At 41.7% G+C, this 23,614-nt stretch overlaps 1 protein-coding gene across 2 annotated transcripts; it reads right to left on the reverse strand.

Annotated features, from left to right (window-relative positions):
- Positions 1 to 725: 725 nt before the first annotated feature.
- On the reverse strand, positions 726 to 22,131 carry kiaa0895l. 2 transcript variants are annotated; one of them, XM_085461701.1, is made up of 7 exons: positions 21,782 to 22,131; positions 20,440 to 21,192; positions 20,207 to 20,350; positions 19,800 to 19,932; positions 17,140 to 17,445; positions 4,608 to 4,705; positions 726 to 2,960 (listed from the first exon to the last, which is right to left on the reverse strand). In XM_085461701.1, the coding sequence occupies exons 2-7, from the start codon at positions 21,145 to 21,147 to the stop codon at positions 2,799 to 2,801; spliced, it is 1,551 nt and encodes a 516-aa protein (XP_085317827.1). In that variant the 5' UTR covers positions 21,148 to 21,192; positions 21,782 to 22,131; the 3' UTR covers positions 726 to 2,798. The 2 variants fall into 2 exon arrangements, with proteins under 2 accessions (XP_085317827.1, XP_085317817.1); XM_085461691.1 differs by having other exon boundaries at positions 20,440 to 21,195.
- Positions 22,132 to 23,614: the final 1,483 nt, after the last annotated feature.

Consider the following 23,614-nt stretch of genomic DNA (forward strand, 5'->3'; position numbering starts at 1 on the left):
GCAGGCCTACTTGTTGTTCCTAGAGTATTTAAAAGTAGAATGGGAGGCAGAGCCTTCAGTTTTCAGGCCCCTCTTCTGTGGAACCAGCTTCCAGTTTGGATTCGGGAGACAGACACTATCTCTACTTTCAAGATTAGGCTTAAAACTTTCCTTTTTGTTAAAGCATATAGTTAGGGCTGGACCAGGTGATCCTGAATCCTCCCTTAGTTATGCTGCAATAGACATAGGCTGCCGGGGGATTCCCATGATGCATTGAGTTTTTCCTTTCCAGTCACCTTTCTCACTCACTATGTATTAATAGACCTCTCTGCATCGAATCATATCTGTTATTAACCTCTGTCTCTCTTCCACAGCATGTCTTTTATCCTGTCTTCCTTCTCTCACCCCAACCGGTCGCAGCAGATGGCCCCGCCCCTCCCTGAGCCTGGTTCTGCTGGAGGTTTCTTCCTGTTAAAAGGGAGTTTTTCCTTCCCACTGTCGCCAAAGTGCTTGCTCATAGGGGGTCATATGATTGTTGGGTTTTTCTCTGTATCTATGAAGCGCCTTGAGGCGACTTTTGTTGTGATTTGGCGCTATATAAATAAAATTGAATTGAATTGAATTGCTAAACTAATTTCCCCTTGTGGGACAATAAAGAAATTGAATTGAATTGAATTAAAAATTAAAAATCCTGATTAGAGTTTGGTTTGTCCTGGTGAGTGATGTGCAACATGAAACAGACCAGAAACAGTGTATGTACATTTTAATAAATAAACTGGAAATTCAAGTTGTTTTCCACAAAATAACACTTCTGCAACATTCGTGCGTTTATAAATCGGTGCATTCGTTTAGGTGAAACCAGGCTGCCGTTAAGGTCAGATCTTAAATATCAGCTTATCACGTGGCTAAAAACTTAAACACAGCAGAATATAATTGGGTTACATGTTGATCTTCAAATCCAAGTGTTTAAAATGCACCGTGTTTGTAGAGTTCACATGTTGGCCCGGTCTTTTCATCTTCAAGTTAAAAACTCAAGGCTAGTGTCGTGATGCTGCTGTGACCTGGTTCTTCTGGTTTCTCTGTGCTGACTGACAGCTTGGCCCAAAATGACTCACATCTAAAGTTTGAAGTGTCAAACACAATAAAAGCAGCTTACAAAACACATGGCTAGCTACAGCAGATGAGCGCTACACCCATTTAAGGCACACCCACTACACCCCTGTTTCCTCCTTAACAAGAGACTCAGTCTGGATGAGACGGTCTCAAAAAGCCCAACACAGTATTAAAAATGTTACTTCAGCACATTTTCCAATAAAGACAGACTTTTAGGGGAAATACCTACATTTGCTCTCTTGCAGAGTCATAAGAGACTGATTCCATCACAGAAAAGACTACGTTAAATATAAAGCCACAGCTAAAGGCCACCAACAGCGACACACTAATCGGGGAACGTTTAGCCTGGCTGGAACTGTAACTTAAATGTAATTTTTTGTGTGACTCTTTGTTTGCACCGAGAGAACTGAGCTTCAGTTTCACTGCTACAACGGGAATAAAGATCGTGATTCCTGGCCACAGGACTAACTATGAGTCATTAAGGTATTAAGCAGCATTGCAAAGCTCAACTGAAATATCAGGGACTTTGTTGTCATGACTCACTTGATATAGATTTTTATGGTATGACCAAGATTTACAGACCTAATTAGTTTGCATTTATGACCCCAAACGAGTGACTGAGCCCATCAGCTCAGCAGCAAAGTGTTTGCAGAGGTCAAAACAGAGACCTATTGTCACAAGTTCTGCAGTGACTTCATTTTTCCGGCCAGGACGTTTTTACTGTTTGTTTAGAAAAGACTGTAATTTTAGCACAGCAAAAACCAGACTGACGAGGCTGATGTGCCAAGTAATGAAATACAGTATTTTTAGACAGACTCAGCTCAGGGTAAGCAAACCCTTATTTGCCTTCTTTAACACAAGCATAGAAGCGGTTTAACTACAAAGACATGACAATCCTATAAATCGTAATATAACTCTGCAAGTTATTCAATAAACGTAAGCAACCCAAAATGTCCAACCATTCCTCTGACATTTCAAAGGAAAATTTGGTTGTTGCGCAGTGGGGTGGAGTTGGGGTCAGGGTCTCGGGCACACATCACAGTAGCATACTGATAATCAAAGACCACCAAGGACACTGTTAAGACAGTGATAAAAGAGCTGATTATCTTCTTAATAACACTGATATTTTAATTATCCCTGGTGGAAGGTCAGACTGAGTCTGCTGGCACTTGATATCTTTAAGATTCATGGTCTCAGTTTTGAAATGTGTCCTTGGTGTCTTCTTTTTAAAATGCAAATAATCAAAGGCATAAAAACAACGCAGTCTAAAAAAGAACGTATAAAGCTAATACCAGAAACATTCAGTCTGTTTTCTCAAAGTAAAAAAAAGAAAAACTTAAATAATTGCATAAATAAAGCTTGTGATTGTGAACATTTCTGTGATTATGAGTGAGTTTACATATATAAAGTTGATTACATCATAAAGTTTTAGTACTGAGGTAATTTCATAATAGCAGTAAAGGCGACGGCGCACAGAAACTGTACTTGGCTCTGTGGAAAAGCCACACAAACATGCATTGGACACAGGTGAAATGTAGATAGAGGTGTTAGTGTGTATGTCCCTTTTGTTCATGTCATTCAAGTTTTAAGAAAACAAAATTGCTCCAATAAAGCATCAGTAATACTGGATCTCTTAAGCAAGAATTGGGTCACCACATGGTAGAGTCTGAAGATCCTCCAGTTCCTCTTCTCTTTGGGTGGGATGGTCACGGTAGAAGGTGCTCCAGAGTTGAATCCTCGAGCTCATTGATGGTGATGATGTGGTCCAGATGTTGCAGGTACCGCTCCTGGTCTCGCATGAAATGCGGGATTCTAGTTTTGGAGAGCACTGCCAGATGTCGGAGTCTCTCCACATCTTCATAAGACACCTACAAATGTCAAGGGAGAAAGGACTCATGAACCGTCCAAACATAAAGCACTGCTCCCACACTTTTTTCAATATGTACCCTCAAATGACTGAAAACTGGTTAGTATGTTCATGAACAACACAGGCTCAAGCCTACCATTAACTGGAAACTGGTGGAAAACCAGGATCGCTGTCCACAGTGAAGCAAGTTTTACATAGAAATTTGCAGCTGCCCACATGGACGAGCCAAATACCTACTGGGGAAACGTTTTATGGTCAGACGATACAAAGACCGAGTTATTTGCCAACAATGACGAGAGATATATTTGGAAGAGCAAAGCGAGGCTTTCAAACCTAAGAACATTGCACTGGGTGGTGGTAGCATTATGCTCTGGAGCTATTTTGCTGACAGTGGTACACTGCATAAAGAGGATGATATAATGAAGGAGTAGGACTACCACCCACTTCTTGAACTTCACCTCAGATCTTCAGCTACGTGATTGACTCTTGTAAACAACAGGATGTTCCACAAAACAATGATCCCAACCATGCATCAAAGCTGGTTGTTCAATGGATAAAAAGCTTACTCCATTTGGGGCAGCAATTTATCCCTGCAATGAGTAGACACTCCACCCTTTTGTAACTGAGAACCATGGCCTAAGACTTTGAACCGCTGCAGTGTGAGCTGGAGGCCACCACCTGATGAAGCCAACAGCACCACATCACTTGCAAAAAGCAGACATGAGATTCTGAAGGCACCATAGCATCTATGTCAGGGTTGTGGGAGGGCTAAAGCCCATCCCGGCTGTCTAAAGGTGAGAGGCAGGGTGCACTCTAGACAGGTCGCCAGTCTGTTGCAGGGCTAACACATAGACACAGACAACCATTCACACCTATGGGCAATTTAGAGTTACCAATTAACCTATCCCCACTTTGGACTGTGGGAGGAAGCCGGAGTACCCGGGAAAACCCACACAAACACGGGGAAGAAACATGCAAACTCCACACAGAAAGCTCCCGGCCTGATAGTAGAACCGAACTCACGACCTTCTGTGAGGCAACAGTGCTAACCACCATGCCACCGTACTGCCCAAGCCACCAAAGCAGAAACCTTCAAACACCTTGCTGTGCCTAAAGATTATGTCCATAAAAACTATGAACAGAATCAGTGACAAAGGGGAGCAATGGTTATACAGAGAACAAATGGCTCAAAGCATCGGGCCGGACACCCCATACTCCCAAAGAACCCCCCACAGGACACTCCGAGGGATGTGGTTGAATGCTTTCTCCAAGTCCACAGAACATATGTGAACTGAATGTGCAAACTGCCATGCACCCTCAAATATCCTTGAGAGGATAAAGAGTTGGTGCCTAGTTCTGCAGGGTTCCAGGCTGCTGCAAGGAGCATGGTGGTTGGTAGCTGTTGAGGTGGTTATCCCCAAAACAGATGGGGGACCACATTCAACATAAACTCCAACTCATGTACCCAGTCCTTGAGTTTTACATTTATTCAATACTTCTGACCAAACTGTAGAAACCATGTGGAGGGCAGAGAGTGTACATATTATCACATATTGCAACACAATGAAGGGAGCTCAATGCCATCTATGATTTAATTTAATACTTCCGAATCTAATTCTAAGTCTTTTTTGTGGGTAGTCTGACTGACCTTGCCTAAAGAAGTTAACATTTTGAAGTCAATTGTCCTTCGATGCCGAAGAATCCGCAGGATCCCGTCCAGATACACCTGATCTTTGCTGAAGCAACCTAAGACAGAAATATACAAAAATAATAATCAAAGTTACAGATTACAGTTTTGAGTTCACTTTGATTTGCTCATTTAAAGGTCAACTGACACTTCTGATTGTTTAGCTCTTTAATTTAGCGAGATTAACAGAAGAGCTTGTAAAATGATGCTTACAGGATTTAAATAGCCTCTAACTTTTCAATTACGATTATTTGTCATGTTGCACAATTAAATCTTTTTTTCCAATTCAATTCAATTTTGTTTATATAGCACCAAACCACAACAGTTGCCTCAACGTACTTATATTGTAAGGTGAAGACTTAGTGTCACTCTGAGACAGGATGTTTCTCATTTTAGAGATATTCCATAAAATGGAAGAAAGCAGTTACATATTTGTTTGATACACACACTTGAGAAAATATCCTGGTCAGAAAGAACTCCAAGAGTTCTAAGATTTTCTAAGTTTTTCCAAGTTTCTCTAAGATTTTTTTAAGTAAAATCTTAGAAAAACTTGTTTTTACTCAGATTACTGATTTTCTAAATGATAGACAGATCCTGGAGATATTCCAGTCTGGATTTAGGGTGAACCACAGCACAGAGACTGCTCTCCTAAAGGTTTTAAATGATCTTAGATGTAACTGGGACGCCCAAAAGCTCTCAGTCCTGGTGCTACTGGATCTAAGCGCAGCCTTTGATACAGTAGACCACGCTATTCTTTTAAACAGACTGAAACACATGGTGGGCCTCTCTGGTGCTGTACACAACTGGTTCACTTTCTATCTCTCAGACAGAACTTTTATGGTGAGTATGGATACATGCTCCTCTAAGACCCATAAAATGACATGTGGTGTGCCTCAAGGGTCGGTTTTAGGCCACATACTTTTTAATTTGTATATGCTCCCTCTCGGCAGTGTCATCAGGAGGCATGGAGTGAACTTTCACAGTTACGCTGATGACACTCAGCTGTACATCTCTGTGTCTCCTGATGACACCAGACCAATGGATGCCCTTTTTAACTGTATTCTAGATATAAGATCTTGGATGGCAGAAAACTTTTTACAGCTTAACCAGGACAAAACTGAAGTTTTAATCGTCGGTCCCGAGGCTCAGAGAGAGAAACTCTTGTCTAAATTAGAGGCATTTTCACTATGTTCTTCGCTACAAGTCAAAAACCTGGGTGTTATTTTTGACTCTGAGCTTGATTTTATCCCACATATTAAACATGTAACCAAAATTGGATTTTATCATCTAAAAAATATAGCCAGAGTCCGCCCTATTCTCTCTCGGGCCAACACAGAGATGCTGATGCATGCTTTTATTACCAGTCGCATTGATCACTGTAATGCCCTGCTCTCTGGTCTTCCTAAAAAGAATATTTCAACTTTACAACTTTTACAAAACTCGGCAGCTCGTGTGTTGACGAAGACCAGAGGGCGGGCCCACATTACACCGGTTTTAGAATCGCTGCATTGGCTCCCCGTGTGTTTCAGGATCGATTTTAAAGTTCTTTTATTGGTTTTTAAATGTCTTAATGGTCTTTGGCCTTCTTATCTCTCAGATCTGCTTTTACCATATGAACCCTCGCGGACCCTGAGGTCCTCTGGTACTGGCCTTTTGATTGCCCCTAAAGTCAGGACACATACTCACGGAGAGGCAGCTTTTCAGTGGTATGGTCCTCGTCTGTGGAACAGCCTGCCGGAGGAGCTCAGGGCCGCAGAGAACGTACATGTTTTTAAGAACAGGCTCAAGACCCACCTTTTTAATTTAGCTTTTACTTAACGTTTATTTATTTTCTGCTTATTTATTCTATCCGGTTATTCTATTATTAATTTAGGCTTTACCTAATATTTATTGATTTTATTCTTATTATTTTTTTAATCTTCTTACTCTATTTATATTTATATTGTATCCCGTTCTTATTTATTTTATCGTTTTACCCTGTACATATCCTATTGTGTCATATCTCCAGTGTTTCCTCGGAGGGCGCTCTCTGCGCACCGGGGCTGTGATCGACCGTGGCTGCTGTGGCCCTGTTATAGTGTTTCTTCACTTGGCACATGCGTACCCAGCCCAATTTTACTCTTTAAGTGTGCGTGTGTGTGCGTGTGTGTGTGGGGGGAGGGGGGGATATGCGTGTATTCACATCGTTTATGTTAATGAGAGTGTGGCATAGCTGGACTGGCCGGTATGCCCGATGGCGATATTTTGTTTTTATGGGCCGATCGATTTGTCATGATCGACTCTGGGCTGGACCAATTACAGCCGAGGAGGTCGGATGCACCCTCCCCCTTGTTTAGCAATCTTATAGACGAACTAAAGAAAATGGAAAACAAAAAAAGGAAAGGAGGTGCAGAAAAAATTAGGGCCAAAAAGAAACAAGCCCTTCAGGCAGACGCTGCCAAATGTGTAAAAATAACTGAATTGTTTGGCGGTAGCTATGGCATAGCTTCCACAGATTTAGCAACATCAGCAAGTGGTGGAGGCCAGCAGGTGGATAAGGGAAAGGGGAGGCAAGAGGAGGAGAGACCCGAGGCGGCCGCCGGTCATAGTGGCAGAGGAACTGAACTTCAGGTAAGAAGTTATGACCTGCTGTCTATCTGTGTCAGATATAAACCAAGTTTAGTTGTAGTTTGTTTTCGTTGTGCTGACTTTTTACAGTCGCTTAGAATAACTGGTACTGCGTACTAGCTAGCATGACAGAGTTTATATACTGCTGGGCGGGTGCTATGAAGTTACTGATAGTAAATTTTATTTTATGCTTAAGGTTAGTTTCTCAAACTCCTCAAAATCTTAACAAATTGTGCCAATCCTTACATGTTGCACCAGGCTGATTTATCATCAAAAGTGGAGAAGTCTGTGACAGAGGAGACAGAAGAGCAGCAGAGAGAGATTGAGACGGAGAGATGACTTTATGTCATCCATGAGGGATGCATTTGACATATGTTTCACATATTATAGCCCAACAAGTTACTTATACCAATTTAAATACGAGCAATCAGTTTTTGGCAGACAATCAGTTTTTGGCACAACACCGGCTATTGCAGTTAATAATACAACAGCTTCTTGCCATTTTTTGTGTTTCTTTTTATCGCTGTGTAACTGAGTTCAATTGAAAGCCTGCATGCGCTAGTACCTCTTGCCACAAGTTCCCAGAATCCTTTGCGGATTTACCCCTGAATAACATCACATTTTTGGTGGGCCGGTCTCTAGTCAAAATGCCCGGGCCGATTTTTTGTCCCAGTCCAGCCCTGGAGTGTGGGGAGTGAGTTGGAGGGTGGGGTGGGGTGGGCTGCTTTTAACCATGTAAAGCACTTTGTACTACTTTTTTTTTTTGTATGAAAAGTGCTTTATAAATAAAGATTGATTGATTGATTGATTGATTGATTGATCCTTTGCAGTGTTACTGGGGGACAAAGTAATGCTATCCAGTGTAAGCCCCATTAAAAGCACCATATTTCAGAGATTTTTTAGGGCTGAGTAAAATAACAAAGAACTCCTTCGGGCTTTTTCCCAGTAAAGTTTTAATGGTGGTTACAGGAAAGCTGCTGCTTGTTTAAAACTGAGGGCTGCGTGGACTTAATGTTGTCAAACTTTTTATTCATGTGTTGCTCCTAAATATGTTTCTATTGCAGGGCCCTATTTCAGGAAGCCGGTTTAGAAAACTCAGAGTGAAAAACGATACTCAGGGTTGAGTAACCCCGAACTGTCCAACTCGGAATATTCGGTTTCAGAAAGGCTGATAACAATTAGTTCAGTCAACGCGGAGTTGCTCTAACCCCAAGTTAAACGCGCGCACGAGGATACATAAAGCCCTGATTAGTGGAGCACAGATTAAGCGAGTCACCATGGAGATGGAGGGAAAGAAGGCGCGGTCAATGTATTTTACAGCGCTTGAGGCCGAAATTCTGATGGCAGCATATGCCGATAACATGCAAATTTTGCGGAAAAAAAGTAACACAGCCTCAGCTGCAAAAGAAAGGGAGCATGCATGGCAAAACATAGCCGACAGAGTCAATGCGTGAGTGTTAATTTAAACATTGATCTAGGGATTTCCACCCATTTAACACGTTATTTTATTATATTTTATTTTATTTTTTAATTTATACATTTTATTTTGTGATGTGATGTGAGCGCAGGTGCAACCCAACAGGCCCCCAACGTTCCTGGCAGCAAGTAAAAATGAAATATAAAAATATAGTCCAAACAGGTAAGGTGTAATTGTATTATGAGCCATAGTGCTTGGTCTGTTTGTCTGATGTAAATCAATTGCAGTTAGAGGCTACATTAATTTCCGCTCTGTAAGCACTTATTGAAATTATCTGAGCACATTACAAGTACATATTTGCTTACTCTGTATGCTCAAATGTGACCCATTATAGCCAACAGAAAAAAAGCGGAGGCCTGAAAAACAGGTGGGGGTCCTCCACCACCACCACTCACAGAGGCTGAGCAGTTGGCTTCCACATTTGTGATAATGTTGGCAGCATCACATATGATCTTCACAGTGCAGAGAACACAAATTAGCATCCATTACTATAATGAAATAATTTGTTAGTTTGAAATGCTACAGGGAACTATGTACCTGTACATTAATGCTGTGGAAAGACTTCCTGTTCACATAGTCTCCTTCATTTACTGAAGGAGCAATGATTGGAATGTGAGTGCCATCTATACAGCCAATCACGCCTGGGAACCGTGGGAATAAATGTAAAATTGAAGTAGTAGTTCAAGTATCACCACATCATGAATTAAGTTTTGTTCATCCTGATACCTGCAATTTTGTGGCATCCCTCTTTGATAAATCTTGTGGGTCTATGATCGGGGAACACCACAAACGAGTACAGGAGACGTTTCAGTGCAACTGTAACATTCCTGACTGCCCGACAGACGGTAGCCTTGGAAACGTGCTCAGCGTCACCAATATTATACAGAAAGCTCCTGTTTGCAAAAAACCGAAGTGCAATACAAATAATATGTACAGAACTGAGAGCAGGTCCGCGATGTGTCACATGAGCAATATTAGGCCTGAGGATGTTATTCAAATCAATTATAGATTGTGCTGAAAAACGGTAACGTTCACACAGGAGATCATCAGGAAATGATAAAATGTCCGAACGCGCTCTAATCACTCTCTCCCGGCGGAGAGCTCTGCGGAGAATTTGGGCTTCAACATCTACTGGCTCTTCAAGGAAGGGGCACGCCATGTCTGACACTTCCCACAGTCAGGTTTCCGACAAAGAGGCGGAGAAAGTTAGGGTTAGTTGAAGTAAACCTGCTAGGGGGCAGGTTAGCTTCATGGAGTGTGTCGTCATAGTAACTCGCTTGGAATTAATCTAAACTCGCTTTGTGAAACCGAAAACCCAGAGTTTTCGTTAACTCAGGGTATACTTACTCAGAGTTTGCACTAAACCGGCTTCCTGAAATAGGGCCCGGGTCTCACTTGTGTTTAACACAATGGTGCACTACACAGCCGCGGATTTAACGAAGCATTGAAGCTAAGAATTTGGGTGGAGAATTTTTTTAACTTAAATAATTTGAATTACTCAAATTGTTGCAGCCCTACACAGTTTTATCTGAATTTAGCAGCAAAGATGACCAAAACTTTGAGGCCATCCAGGTCTTTATGTCTTTAAGACATTCCTGCAGGTTAACTAATTGGTGTGTGTTACCTGGCTTCATGGATAGATAGAGCTGGGTGTCATCTGCATAGCTGTGTAAATGTATGCTATGTCTTCTAATGATGCTGCCTAAGGGAAGCATGTGTAGTGTAAACAGAACTGGTCCTAGCACTGAACCCTGTGGAACTCCATAATTAACCTCAGTGAGTGAAGAGGACTCTCCATTTACATGAACAAATTGGAGTCTATTAGATAGATATGATACAAACCACTGCAGCGCAGTACCTGTAATACAGTCCCAATTCAATTCACACTTGAAAAATGTAGAAAAAACATAAATAAAAAAATCATATTTTGCATGTTTAGATCTTAACAAGGTTCCAAGTACAGCTTCAACATGCAACAAAAAGAAATGTGAGAGAGACAAAACATTTTTTTGAGCATGCAGTTTATTGAAAACAATGCTTAAATTAAAACAGGCTGTTTTACAGCTGATCAAGGTTTAGGATGTTGAGATTTAAATATATATTTTAAGGCTTATTTTCTTATTATATTGTTTTATGTACTTTAATAATGAAGGTTTGTACAGCAAGGCCACTTTTCAGCAAGGAAATTACTTTTACACTGTTAAATGTTTATATAGCTTTAATGCACACAAAAAAACAGCTGCTTGTTTAAGTAAAATAAATGGATGGGTTTTTTTTACGCTAGTAAAGTTGTGGATTTGTATTTTGTCTCGCAGAAATTATATCGTCAGTTATATCGTTATCGCAAATTTTCAAATATATATCGTGATATTACGGTGGCCCTGAGAGGCCAAACAGACTGCAACTTCAGAAAACACTTGCAAAAAGAAAAATGCTGCAAAAAGAAAAACACCTGCAAAAAGAAAAACGCCGCAAAAAGAAAAACGCTGCAAAAGCACACACAACACAACAGTAATGTTTCTGGGGAGACAATAACCGGACGGACCAGTTGCACGAACCAAAACATGCTAACAAGTGCACTGGGACTGGGAGACACTTCAAAGTGGAAGCGGAGCAGCCAAAGAGTAAACTTTCAAAAGTAAGTTCTGAATATTATGTCACTTATTTATGTGCAAATGTTTAATAATGAAGAACATTAAAACATTACTGTTGGCCACATGCCGGCAAAGTTATGTGACATTAGCGATGTTTGTACTTTCAGTGTTTACTTTGTTTTAAAGCCTTTACTTTATACGCCGTTAGATAGTCAACCTTAATCTTACAGAGAATCTGATGATTTTATGGATAATTAAAGTCAGTCATATATCCACAAACACAACAGGCTGAAAGTCAGTGATGCTGCTCGGTTTGCAGTCCTGAATATCACGGCACAAGCAAGATTCACTGCACTGTTAATGTTAGCTATGTTATATTGCTGCCTCTGTTCGGAGGTGTCGAGCCAAACGGACTTTAACGTGTGTTTGAATGAGCTGACGGTTCACTCGTTAAGCTGAAAGAAAGATGCTTTAATCACAGCAGTCACACGTGTGTCCACTGTACCATCTGGGAACTCTTCTTGTTTAGCACTCGTAATAACACAAACACTAAATCCCCCTTCTCTGGTGCTGTTGTGTAGCAGTGTGTACACCTAAGACTGCCACCTGTCTGTCTGTCCTGTGTCTGTGGAATAAAAGTATGAACATGTATTTATAAGTCACACTTGTGTTTGAATCCTGCAGCTTATCACACATTTGATTTCCATGTGTGACAACTGCAAGTGTCCAGAGTGAGGACAGACTGAGGGACACACTGCTGCACATCATCTGTGAGGCTTTGCACCCCTGATGATCCACCAGGACAAACTCAGCAGTGTGTGAGGAAGAGGAGGAGGAAGAGCCAGCAGCAGCTGACAGATGGAGAGAATAGACAGACTGTCCCCTGTTTGTGAAGGACTGCTAGAAAAGTTTAAAATAACTAATTGTCTGTCCTGAATCAGTCTTATTAGGTAATGTTCAAATAATGTTATCATCCCAGTGTTTTCAGTGTGGGAGAAAGTACTCAGGGCCTTCAAGTTACACACTATGAAAGGCAGCAACAAGTTTAATGTTCAGAAACCTAAAGTATGTATCAGCAGCAGAATGGAGCTAAAAATAAATGTTGGTTTCAGTTCTATGAAGCTTTGAGTATTTTGGATTAGTAGCACTGCTGTGTTTGTTGCATCATATTGCTGTAATTGTTTATATGCTTTATATATTCTGAGCTAAGTTGATCTATAGTGTTACATCATATTCTATAAGGATGTTATGTGTTTGGATACTTTCTGCCCAGTTTGACCCATTTAGCAGACATCAGAGCCTTAAACAGGCTGACGTCTATTCTGTATGACTTAAAGCAGTTATGACATGGTCTGATTTTCTCACCCAATAAAGGAATATTTCATATATCAGTCTACTCTTCATTCTATCAGAAACAGTTATCACAGCTCGCACATTTGCTTTTTCCACACATATATATAAGCATTGAGCCAAATTTAATAATGCCAACATATTAAAAGAACAATATTTGTCTCTTATATATAATACATCTATAGATACACTGTCAAAGATACTTGTCTTTAAGTGAAGATTTAAGGTGATAGGAAATATAAATAAATTCAACTTGAATCTTTACTGAAGCTCAGAGTTCATGTTCACTGCTGTAATAACTAATAATGATTAATATAATATTGGCCATATTATATTTACATTACCAAAGTGAGATGACTTTAGTCTCATGAACAACATGAGCTAATTGTTATTTACTAGCTAATCTTAAATGACTGCTCAGTATAGAAATGAAGCCCAAAAATCATGTTTTACAGTCCTGTGGTCTCAGCCTCAGATACTTATCACATCACACACAGCTCATGTAGAAACAAATGTACAAAATATGTTCTCCTTCATTTCTGTCAAACAAAGCTGTATAAAACGTTTCCAGCTGTTAGTATCATGGTTGCTAGGCAACCTGGGCAGCGCGACGGAGGCTAGACCGTCCCATTTCACAAGCCTACAAGCCTCGCACTTCCGGCCTCAGCGGTCTTTGAGTACGCGGCCCTTGAGGACCGTTAAGGCTGCGTACTTTAAGGCTGCAGAAGGCTGAATTTTGATACAGCCGTACATACATGTTTTGGTTCATGCAACTGGTCCGTCCGGTTATTGTCTCCCCAGAAACATTTCTATTGTGTTGTGTGTGCTTTTGCAGCGTTTTTCTTTTTACAAGTGTTTACTGAAGTTGCAGTCCGTTTGGCCTCTCAGGGTCACCGTATGATATATATTTTTGGCCATATCGCCCTGCCCTACATGATTCCAAACATTTTTTACAAATGAATAACTGCAAAGTGGGGTGTGCGTAATTATTCAGGCCCCTTTGGTCTGAGTGCAGTCAGTTGCCCATAGACATTGCCTGATGAGTACTAATGACTAAATAGAGTGCACCTGTGTGTAATCTAATGTCAGTACAAATACAGCTGCTCTGTGACGGCCTCAGAGGTTGCCTAAGAGAACATTGGGAGCAACAACACCATGAAGTCCAAAGAACACACCAGACAGGTCAGGGATAAAGTTATTGAGAAATCTAAAGCAGGCTTAGGCTACAAAAAGATTTCCCAAGCCTTGAACATCCCACGGAGCACTGTTCAAGCGATCATTCAGAAATGGAAGGAGCCCTATGGCACTAGGGCTGGGCGATATGGCCTAAAAACCATATCACGGTATAATTTGAAGCATGTGCGGTAACGATATATATCGCGATATATTCTTTTCTTCTCTATAATGTATTTTACACACTACAAGGTGCACTTGAAATCCTTTAATTTTCTCAAAAATCGAGAGTGTGCCTTGTGTATGAATTCTGGTTGTGCTTACTGACCGCGAACCGATTTTATGTGGTACATGGCGCACAGAAATCTGTCAAAAAATGTTTTAGTACGACTTTGGTAAGCTATGAAGGCGCACTGCTTGATGGACTGCCAGAGCATTACGGCTACTGTAGTCTAGAGCCTCACGCAGTGTTGGCAACTCCTCAGTAAGGAAAATCACTATTGGCTGTCCAAAAAGTCGCTAGAAGTCGCCAAATGACGTAATTGCCTAATTTGCATAATAGGTCATGCTAATGTAATTGTAACCTACGTTGTTGGAGAGAGAAATAACATCGTGAAAGAGACAAAGTGAGTAAAAAATGTCCTAAATGCATTTAGAATTTACTACAAATTAAATTTCTTATAGCAATTATTGTTTTTTATACATATTATACATGGTTATGCTGAGGATATGTCGCCCAGTTTCCACTGGAAATGCCTTTTGGTTAAACTGTCAGCAAGGAATTTGCATTTGCACTGTTAAATTTTTATATAACTTTAATGCACATAAAAAACAGCTGCTTGTTTAAGTGAAAATACATTGATGGGGTCTTTCACACTAATAAAGTTGTGGAATTGTAAAGTATTTTGTCTCGTGTCAATTATATCGTCAGTTACATCGTTATTGCAAATTTTCAAATGTATATCGTGATAAATATTTTTGGTCATATCGCCCTGCTCTACTTCAAGGGTTATTCCAAGTAGGCTTGGTGGTTAGCACTGTTGCCTCACAGCAAGAAGCTCCTGGGTTCAAATCCACCATCAGGCCGGCATCTTTCTGTGTGAGGTTTGCATGTTCGCCGCGTGTTTGCGTGGGTTCTCCCCTGGTGCTCTGGTTTCCTCCCACAGTCCAAAGACATGCAGTTAGTGTGGATAGGTTAATTGCCCATAGGTGTGAATGTGAGTGTGATTGGTTGTCTGTGTCTGTGTGTTAGCCCTGTGACAGACTGGCGACCTATCCAGGGTGTGCCCTGCCTCTCCCTAAGACCGCTGGGATATGCTCCAGCCCCCCCACGACCCTAAAAAGGACAAGCGGAAGCAAATGGATGGATGCCTTTCAAGAACTAAAGAGTTGGGACTATTATGGGATATTAGGTTTTCAGAAATAGGATTTTAATAATATCTACATATTAGCCAATTTGCACATATTTCCAAAATTTAAATGTGAACAATCTGAACATTGAAGTTGAGGTTTTCATAATTCTCATTTTATCATTTATCTCTGCTGAAAAAGAACCCTAAACTGATATTAATGAAACCAAAAAACCACCACCACAGTCCACAGAGGCATGGTGTAGTTGAGTGCTACACTGACACTTGACAGCTAATCACTAGTGCTGTCAGCGTTACACTCGTTAAAAAGATCTTAACGCCATAACCGCATTAACAAGCTAACCACACTAACGCGTTGACAGCATGCAGCCCCACGCACGGGGCGACTCGCTAACGGAGATTTGCGGCATTAATGCAGTCATGGCATTAATGTCATTTTGGCGAGATTAACGCTGACAGCACTAGTAATTAGCTGTGTTAAGTGGTGTACAGTGGTGTAAAAAAGTGTGCGCTCCCTTTCTGATTTCCTATTTTTTTTGTATGTTTGTCACACTTAAATGTTTCAGATAATCAGACAAATTTAAATATTAGACAATGCTAACACAAGTAAACACTAAATGTAGTTTCTAAATGAACGTGTTTATTATCAAGGGGAAAGTCCAAACCTATATAGGGAGTGGCACTGAAAGAAATAAAAACATTTTTCTTGTAACATGTAAAATTAGAAACTTCCTGTCTCAGAGTGATGTTAAAAAACGAGTTTGTGCATTTATACTATCAGGAAGTCCTAAAAACTCCCTGAAAAGCCTTCAGCTAATCCAAAATGCTGCAGCAAGAGTCCTGACAGGGACTAGAAAGAGAGAGCAGATTTCTCCTGTATTGGCTTCCCACATACAAGGTCTTGAATAATCAGGCCGTATCTAACCGTGCCACCCCGTTAGAGCTCTTTGCTCTCAGACTGCAGGCTTACTTGTAATTCCTAGAGCATAGGTGTCAAACTCTGGCCCGCGGGCCAAATTTGGCCCGCAGCCTAATTACATTTGGCCCGCGAAGCCATACCAAATTCCTATTAGAGCTGGCCTACTGGTATTATACAGCTAATATATATATATTGTTTAGTATTAAGCTTTGCTTGTTCCATATTCAGTTTTTCAGCAAAACGTGTTTGAGTCCATAAGAAAAGATTCATTCTTATATCTGGAGGAATAAATATATTTTAATAAATATTAACGTTAGCCCGCGACTTTGTTCCAGTTTTGAATTTTGGCCCACTGTGTATTTGAGTTTGACACCCCTGTCCTAGAGTATTTACGAGTATTTTTTGGCAAACAGCAAAATTCATGCTTTTGTCTCATCAGTCCACAGAGTATTTTCCCAAAAGTCTCGGGGATCACCAGAATGTTATCTGGCAGCTTTAGACGTGGCTTTATAACCTTTTATAGCCGGGCTTGTTTGTGAACAGGTGTGGCGATAATCAGGTCTGGGTGTGGCTGGGAAACTGAACTCGTAAATGCTTCCAAAGATGCGATACACCACAGTTACTTGATGTTTAATTTGTGTTTATTTGTGTTATCTTTGTCTAATATTTAAATTTGTTTGATCATCTGAAACATTTCAATATGACAAACATCATGAAAACACGTTTTCACAGTTTTTCGCTGGGATCATTTTGTGGATTACAGGCTTTATGTTTGGGTGTTCATATTATTATATTACAGGTTATTTTAGGCTTTTTCCCCACTCAGGAGAGACTCATTATAGAAGAAAAAAAAATCCTAAATAGTCAAAGTTAATCACTGCATGAAATCCTAACCTGATACTGTTACATTTCATTGCATTCAATCTTATAGGTTTTGCCTAGGAAAATGCCAAGTCTATTAATTTTACATGTTTCTTGTGTGTGTTTGTGCGTGCACGCTCACCGGGCTGCGAGGTGTCCGTCTGTCCCCTCTTGGCTCGCAGGCAGTACTCCCAGCGGACGTCCGGGTCCTGGACGAACCGTGCTATGTGGCTGAAGAGCTGGCTGAAGCTCATGCTGGTGGCGTGGTACACTGTGTAGTAGAGCAGAGCCGCGCGCCACAGGTAGGGCTGTTTCCGTAGCAGCACACTGTGCAGGCTGGCCAGGCCCTCCTCTGTGGGATTAGCTGGTTTAAGTCCAAACTGCTTCCTGCCTTCGGCGGTGGCCCATGGCTGCACGCTGTTGTTCACACCTCGCAGATAATGTGTGCCTGAGAGGAAGGAAAGCTGCTGCAGTCACTTTGCTGGCCCTCCATGCTGTCTGCACATGCTTCACACTGTAGTTTGATAAAACACATATCTAAAAACCACTCTGTCAGATGTACCACTGTGGTTTGACCCAAATGCTACCAGCATGCTAACTGGCATGCAGTAACAGTGATTTTTTTAGCCCAGGGCTGATGAGGGCATTACACTGAACTCTCCCGCAGATTAATTTGTAATCTGGGAAAAATCTGGTTCTTTCAGGAATCAGCACGAAGGTGCAGACCGGTGAGAAGAACAGATTCTCATAACAGCAGGAAATCTCTGAACAGACATGGGTGGGTTTGGAGCAGGCACACTGTAACTCCCAATATCACAGGCTCCATCAATTCAAACTTTATTTGACATAGAGAACATACAACTTTATTAACAATCAGATCCTCAGCAGTCTGCTGCAGTGCTATGTGCACACTTGTATACATATACAGGGTGGGCCATTTATATGGATACACCGTAATAACATGGGAATGGTTGGTGATATTAAAGTCCTGTTTGTGGCACATTAGTATATGTGAGGGGGCAAACTCCTCAAGATGGGTGGTGACCATGGTGGCCATTTAGAAGTCGGCCATCTTGGATACAACTTTTGTTTTTTCAATAGGAAGAGGGCCATGTGACACATCACACTTATTGGTAATGTCACAAGAAAAACAATGGTGTGCTTGGTTTCAACATAACTTTATCCTTTCATGAGTTATTTACAAGTTTCTCTTTGTTCACAGTCATTGACATGTCGAAGAGGTTAACACGTGAGGAGCGGATCGAAATTGTGTTGATATCTGGTGAACGCAGTAACCGGGTCATTGTAGCAGATTTCAATGCAAGACACCCTACGAGACCACCCATCTCCCATGCTACAGTTAGCAAACCGCTTGCTAAGTTTCGTGAAACTGGTTCAGTGTTGGATTTGCCAAAATGTGGACACAAGAAAACTGTCACTAATGAAGAAACATCAGTGGCTGTCCTAGCTTCATTCAGCAAGAGCCCACAGCGTAGCACTCGCCGCATGTCACTGGAGAGTGGCATTAGTCGAACATCGGAGGATATTAGCTACTCACAAATGACACCCTTACGAACTCCAGCTACTGCAGCATCTCAATGAGGATGACCCAGATTGGGGCACAGAATTTGCAGAATGGGCAAAACAAAAATTGGAACAGGACCCTCAGTTCACGCAGAAGATTTTGTTCAGTGATGAGGAAAAGTTTTATGTGAATGGTGAAGTTAACCAACAAAATCACCGCTATTGGTCTGACACTAACCCACATTGGATGGATCCCTCCAAGACTGTTGGAACAACAAAAGTGATGGTTTGGTGTGGTATATGGGGTACACAGATAGTGGGTCCATTCTTCATCAATGGAAACCTCAAGGCCACTTGAAGTTTAGCAACTGACTGCTGATTCAACCACAGACATTTATTAAAGTATAGCCAGCATGACACCATTTGTCAGTTTGTTGTCTACCATTCTGACACCGCCAGGCTAACTGTATGAAAACGCAGCCCCGTGCTGTTGTCATGAAGTTGAAAATTTGTTATAAACACCAAAATATAGATTGGTGTACACATGTTTAATTCTGCTGTAAGGCTGGGTATTTTAACACAGGAGTCTTTAAGGACCGACTCACTTTCGTGGCTAGGCTCTGGTGGCAGTTTCTGACACATTAGAACAGTCTTCATTTTTCTGCTCTGGGAGCTGCAACTCAAGCTCAATCAAATCATTTGACTAGAGCTTATAATAAACCAGCGGTCCCCAACCTTTTTTGTGCCACCGACCGGTGTGGCGGATAAATACAGCAAAATAAAATGATACGACTGAGACAAAAACTTGTGGTAGTTTGTAAATATAATAATAAACATGAATTCACTGTGTAAATGTGTAACTTTATTAGCAGCGTCCTCCTGACAACAACACTGAGAGTAACGTCCTCCTCTCTGCCCCTTAATGCTCTCCGGTCGCTATGGTAACGCATAAATATTTCTTTCAAAATAAGACGCACAGCTACAACACGGGAAAGACCCGGGGAAACCGAGTTAACGAAAAAAACCATGAAAAGTTTGAAAACCATAAATTTCACACCCGAGCCTCAACTCTCGCGGACCGGTACCAAACTACTCAGAGACCCGGTACTGTTCCATGGCTCGGGATTTGGGGACCACTGTTATAAACTATAAATGATGTCAGCCATATTAACAATAACAATAATAATAATCAATTACCTCTTTGTGTCACAACTGCTATGGGGAATAGAAACCATGTGGAAAGACTTCTACCAAGCTTACGTATTATTATCTGCTCACCGATCTCATGTCTCAGCATTCCCTCCAGCCAGTGCTGTCGAGCCCCAGATAGGTTAATGGTCAGAGTAGGACGACAGCTTTCCACCACCATCACAGCCTGAGACAGCAGCTCTTCAGATAGACGCACAACAACCTGGAGACACAAACACGCACACAAAATCATCAGATTTTGCTCATCGGCTGCTTTGTGGAAAGTCATTCAGCTAAATCAGTCACAGGGTTCAAGTAATCCTGTAGATGTAGGTTTACTGTTAGCTTGTCACTTCTGCAGCTGTTCTGTCACATTACTGTCTCACCAAAAACACTTCTGGGGGGGGGGGGGGTTGTTTGCTTTTACAGCATTTTCAGCATTCAGCCAATGGACACAATATAGCAGAGATATACTGAAATCGGGCTACTGCACTCACCTCCCCCACACAGCCCTCTTTCTGCAGGTATTTGCGCACAGCAGCCCACACCTGACTTTTAGGCAGAGCGCTGCCACCAGTCACCTCCTCAAAGTTCTCATAGGAGCCAAACTTCCTCAGGACACACTCCATGATCCCAACTGCCTGCAGTTAAACACATCATCATCATTATCATCATCCTCATGATCTCATGAGCTCAGAGCTGACTGTTAGACTGGTTGAATGTGACACACCTGTTCAAGAAAGAGACCCGAGCCTTCTCTGTACTTGTCCAGCACGCTCCTGGGCTCAGGCTGCGCATACTCAAACTGAGGCTCATACTTGTAGTCAGACTGGAAGAAAGCCTGCTTCTCCTGCTCCAAGTTTAGAGGTCTGAGGGCAACGAGCAGGCAGGGCCTGGTGGCTGTAGGGAGTGTTGAACCACCCACTCCTTTAGCAATATGAGGGAGGGAGGTGGCCGGTCGCATTTGCCCCTTACTGCCCCGCAGCCCCAGGGAGTAGTTCACGGAGCAGGTGCTTTCACTACGGCGCATCCAGCCACTCACTCCCAGGCTGGGGCTGGTCAGGCTACGAGCCGGGGGGGAGGGGGCAGCCGTACCACTGCGCCAAGGAGGCTGTAGGATCCTCCGGTCCACCATCTGCTCCTGAGACCCTCTCATGCGCTGGGATGTCACCTCCAGGCTGAGGGGCCTCCGGAGTGGCGTTCTGGATGCAGTCCCACATTTTGATGACGATGATGTTGATGATCTTCTCTGTACTACCTGGCTGCTGCAGCTCGTCGGGGCTGCGAGCCCGTTGTGTGACACTGTCTCCCTTTTTGTGACGCCGCACCTTTTAACAGCTTTGGGTGGATCTTCTCGAGCGTCTGTTTTCAACAGGTCCCCAGCACTTCTTTCACCCTCGACCCGATCCATGAAGACTGCGCCCAAGTCCAACACCATCACCACAGTAGCTGCTCCTCAGGCTGCACCTCGCTCAGCCCCGCGCTGCTGTAACAATAGCAAGATTAATGCACACCACTCAGTTTATTAGACTTATTATTCTTATTATAGACAAGCATATAATAAAGCCTATATACGGACATATAAATCCATATATATGGAAAAAAATAATATTTGGAAATATGAAATGAAATAACATAAATTCCCAATTTTATTACTAAGAGCCAATAAACCAACCACTCAAAAATCCCATCATCATATGTATCTAAACTCCTTTAAAACAAATGTAATGAAGGTTTCCAGCTTCTTCATTGAGACTGATAAACGTGTGAGTGTACCACTGTGTGTTCATGTTGCTGGGTGTGAAAGGACAGGAAAATGGGGCTGTGAGAGTTGATCCAATGAGTGGCAGCAGATGATATCCGTGCACACACAAAAAATAAAAACAGAAAACGGCAGCGCTCAGCTCCTGCGACAATAAAACTTGTGATAAGCAGTTTAGAGCTTCTCCGTGGAGTTAGCTGCCATTAGAGTTTTACAGTAACGTTTCTTATTGGAGGAAGACAAATACAAAAAATCAGTTCCCTGCAAGCCTTTAACTACCCAAACAAATAAAAAGAAGTCAAACACTAACCAAGCGGCGAGACTTCTGCGGAGGATGTGCAAATTTTAGCCTTTCCGTCCACTCATCCCGGCGGCAGCTCCACGCAGCCGGAGCGGAGCTCTCTTCAGTCGGTGTGATAACAATAATAAGCGGATAGCGGTTCAGTGAGGAGCGGGGCCTGAGGCGGCTGCCTGGGCCGGCCAGGAAGCGGCGGTTGAGTTGGAAGATTTGACGCGTCACGCAGTGTACGCCGTCCATGACGCTCTCCTGCGTCATTACGTACAAAGCGGAGAGGGACGGGACGGGAACCTGATGGAATCCACTGACAAATTAGCTATCAAGCTACCTCAACTATGACAACTAAACACCATTAGCATTAGCCATGAGCTACATAGCGAAAGCTCTCTTCACACAAATAATAACGGTATTCAGTTTAAAAACAATAACAACGAAGAATAAGTGAAAATACAACAACAAGCAAAAACAAAGCTGCTTATCCATAGACTGTATATGAAAGATGGTGACAGGCACTGTGACCTCACAAATTAGATAGTAAAGTCCTTCGAAAAGATAATGTAAGGAAAACTGCCACTTTCCAAGACTTCCAGGGGCTCTGTGGAGGTGCAGCTTTTTGTTTTGGACGTTTGCTCCACATTGGATCAGAGGCATCCTAAGATGTTACTCTGAGGAGGAGATTCATCGAGGCACTGACAGAAAACTAAACTATATGTAACTTTTGACAAGTAAATACTGGAGTTTGTCTATAATCTCCTATATCTAATATATTGGAGGAATTAACACAACAGGAGGATTATATCAATTACTGCTACAGCCACTACTGAATGGATTTAAACACAGCCCAACAGGCCATCCCAAAGCCTTTTAAACAAAGGAAGACTTTTGGAAGCACCTAATTAATTAGATTAAAATCAGAGAAAATATATACTCGTCCTATAAAAAAGCAAAAACAGCAAGAACTTGATAATAGATTTGAGGAAAAATCAGTTGTCACACTCCTATTCCAGAGAAGAATCTTAATCAGAATACTTTAAAGTATGTAAGTAAGTAAAATGTGATTTATATAGCACCTTTCAAGATAAAAATCACAAAGTGCTTCACAGAAGCTAAAACATAAAAATAAAAATCAACCAAATGCAAGTTTAAAAAGATGGGTTTTTAGCTGTTTTGTAACAATTGACGGAAAAAGTGTGGACTTTATACCAGCTTTTAAATTGTGTTGATCGGCCACGTAAAACCAGAGTTGTGATAAAAATATCTGCAATGTTTGGTTTTCTTCCTGAATACTGTCGTTGTTTATATTTACTGCAGGAAGAAACGGTAAAAACGGCGTTTTATAAGAAAAAAGGCTCGAAAGCCTGTGAGCAAAAACAAACCCCACCCCCCACCTTTCCTATTGGTCCAAAAAAAGTACCATGTCAACAAATCAAAAAATGATATGGTGACGTGGCATCTAGTTGTTAAGAAACGGGGGGACGTTTTAGGAGTGACGGCGGTGTTTTGAGATGTGAGAGATTTGAGACGTTTAGCGCAAATCTTGTGTAGTCAGTGTGTAGTGTAGTCAATAGTTTTGTTGTGTGTGTCAAAACAATGAGGCAATTTCTGAATGTTACAGGTGTTACAGGAGTGATACATCTCCTGTTGTCAGGCCTGCAGGTATCAGGCTGTTGTTCTCCTTTATCTCATAGTGGACAGAAATATTTTTTGGAGTGGCACAAATAATTTGTGTGGCATCAGATTTGATGCAGAACAGCTGATTGTTCTGTAAATAGTTTGAAATGTTTATTTAAAAACGTATTGGCTGCGTTTAAAAAAATAGCTGCAAAAAACTTTATTTGCCAAACT

The sequence above is a fragment of the Copadichromis virginalis genome, linkage group LG1 (genome assembly GCF_057382275.1).
Source record: "Copadichromis virginalis isolate Kocher_CV1m ecotype Utaka linkage group LG1, C_Virginalis_male_GT1.1, whole genome shotgun sequence".
NCBI lineage: Eukaryota > Metazoa > Chordata > Actinopteri > Cichliformes > Cichlidae > Copadichromis > Copadichromis virginalis.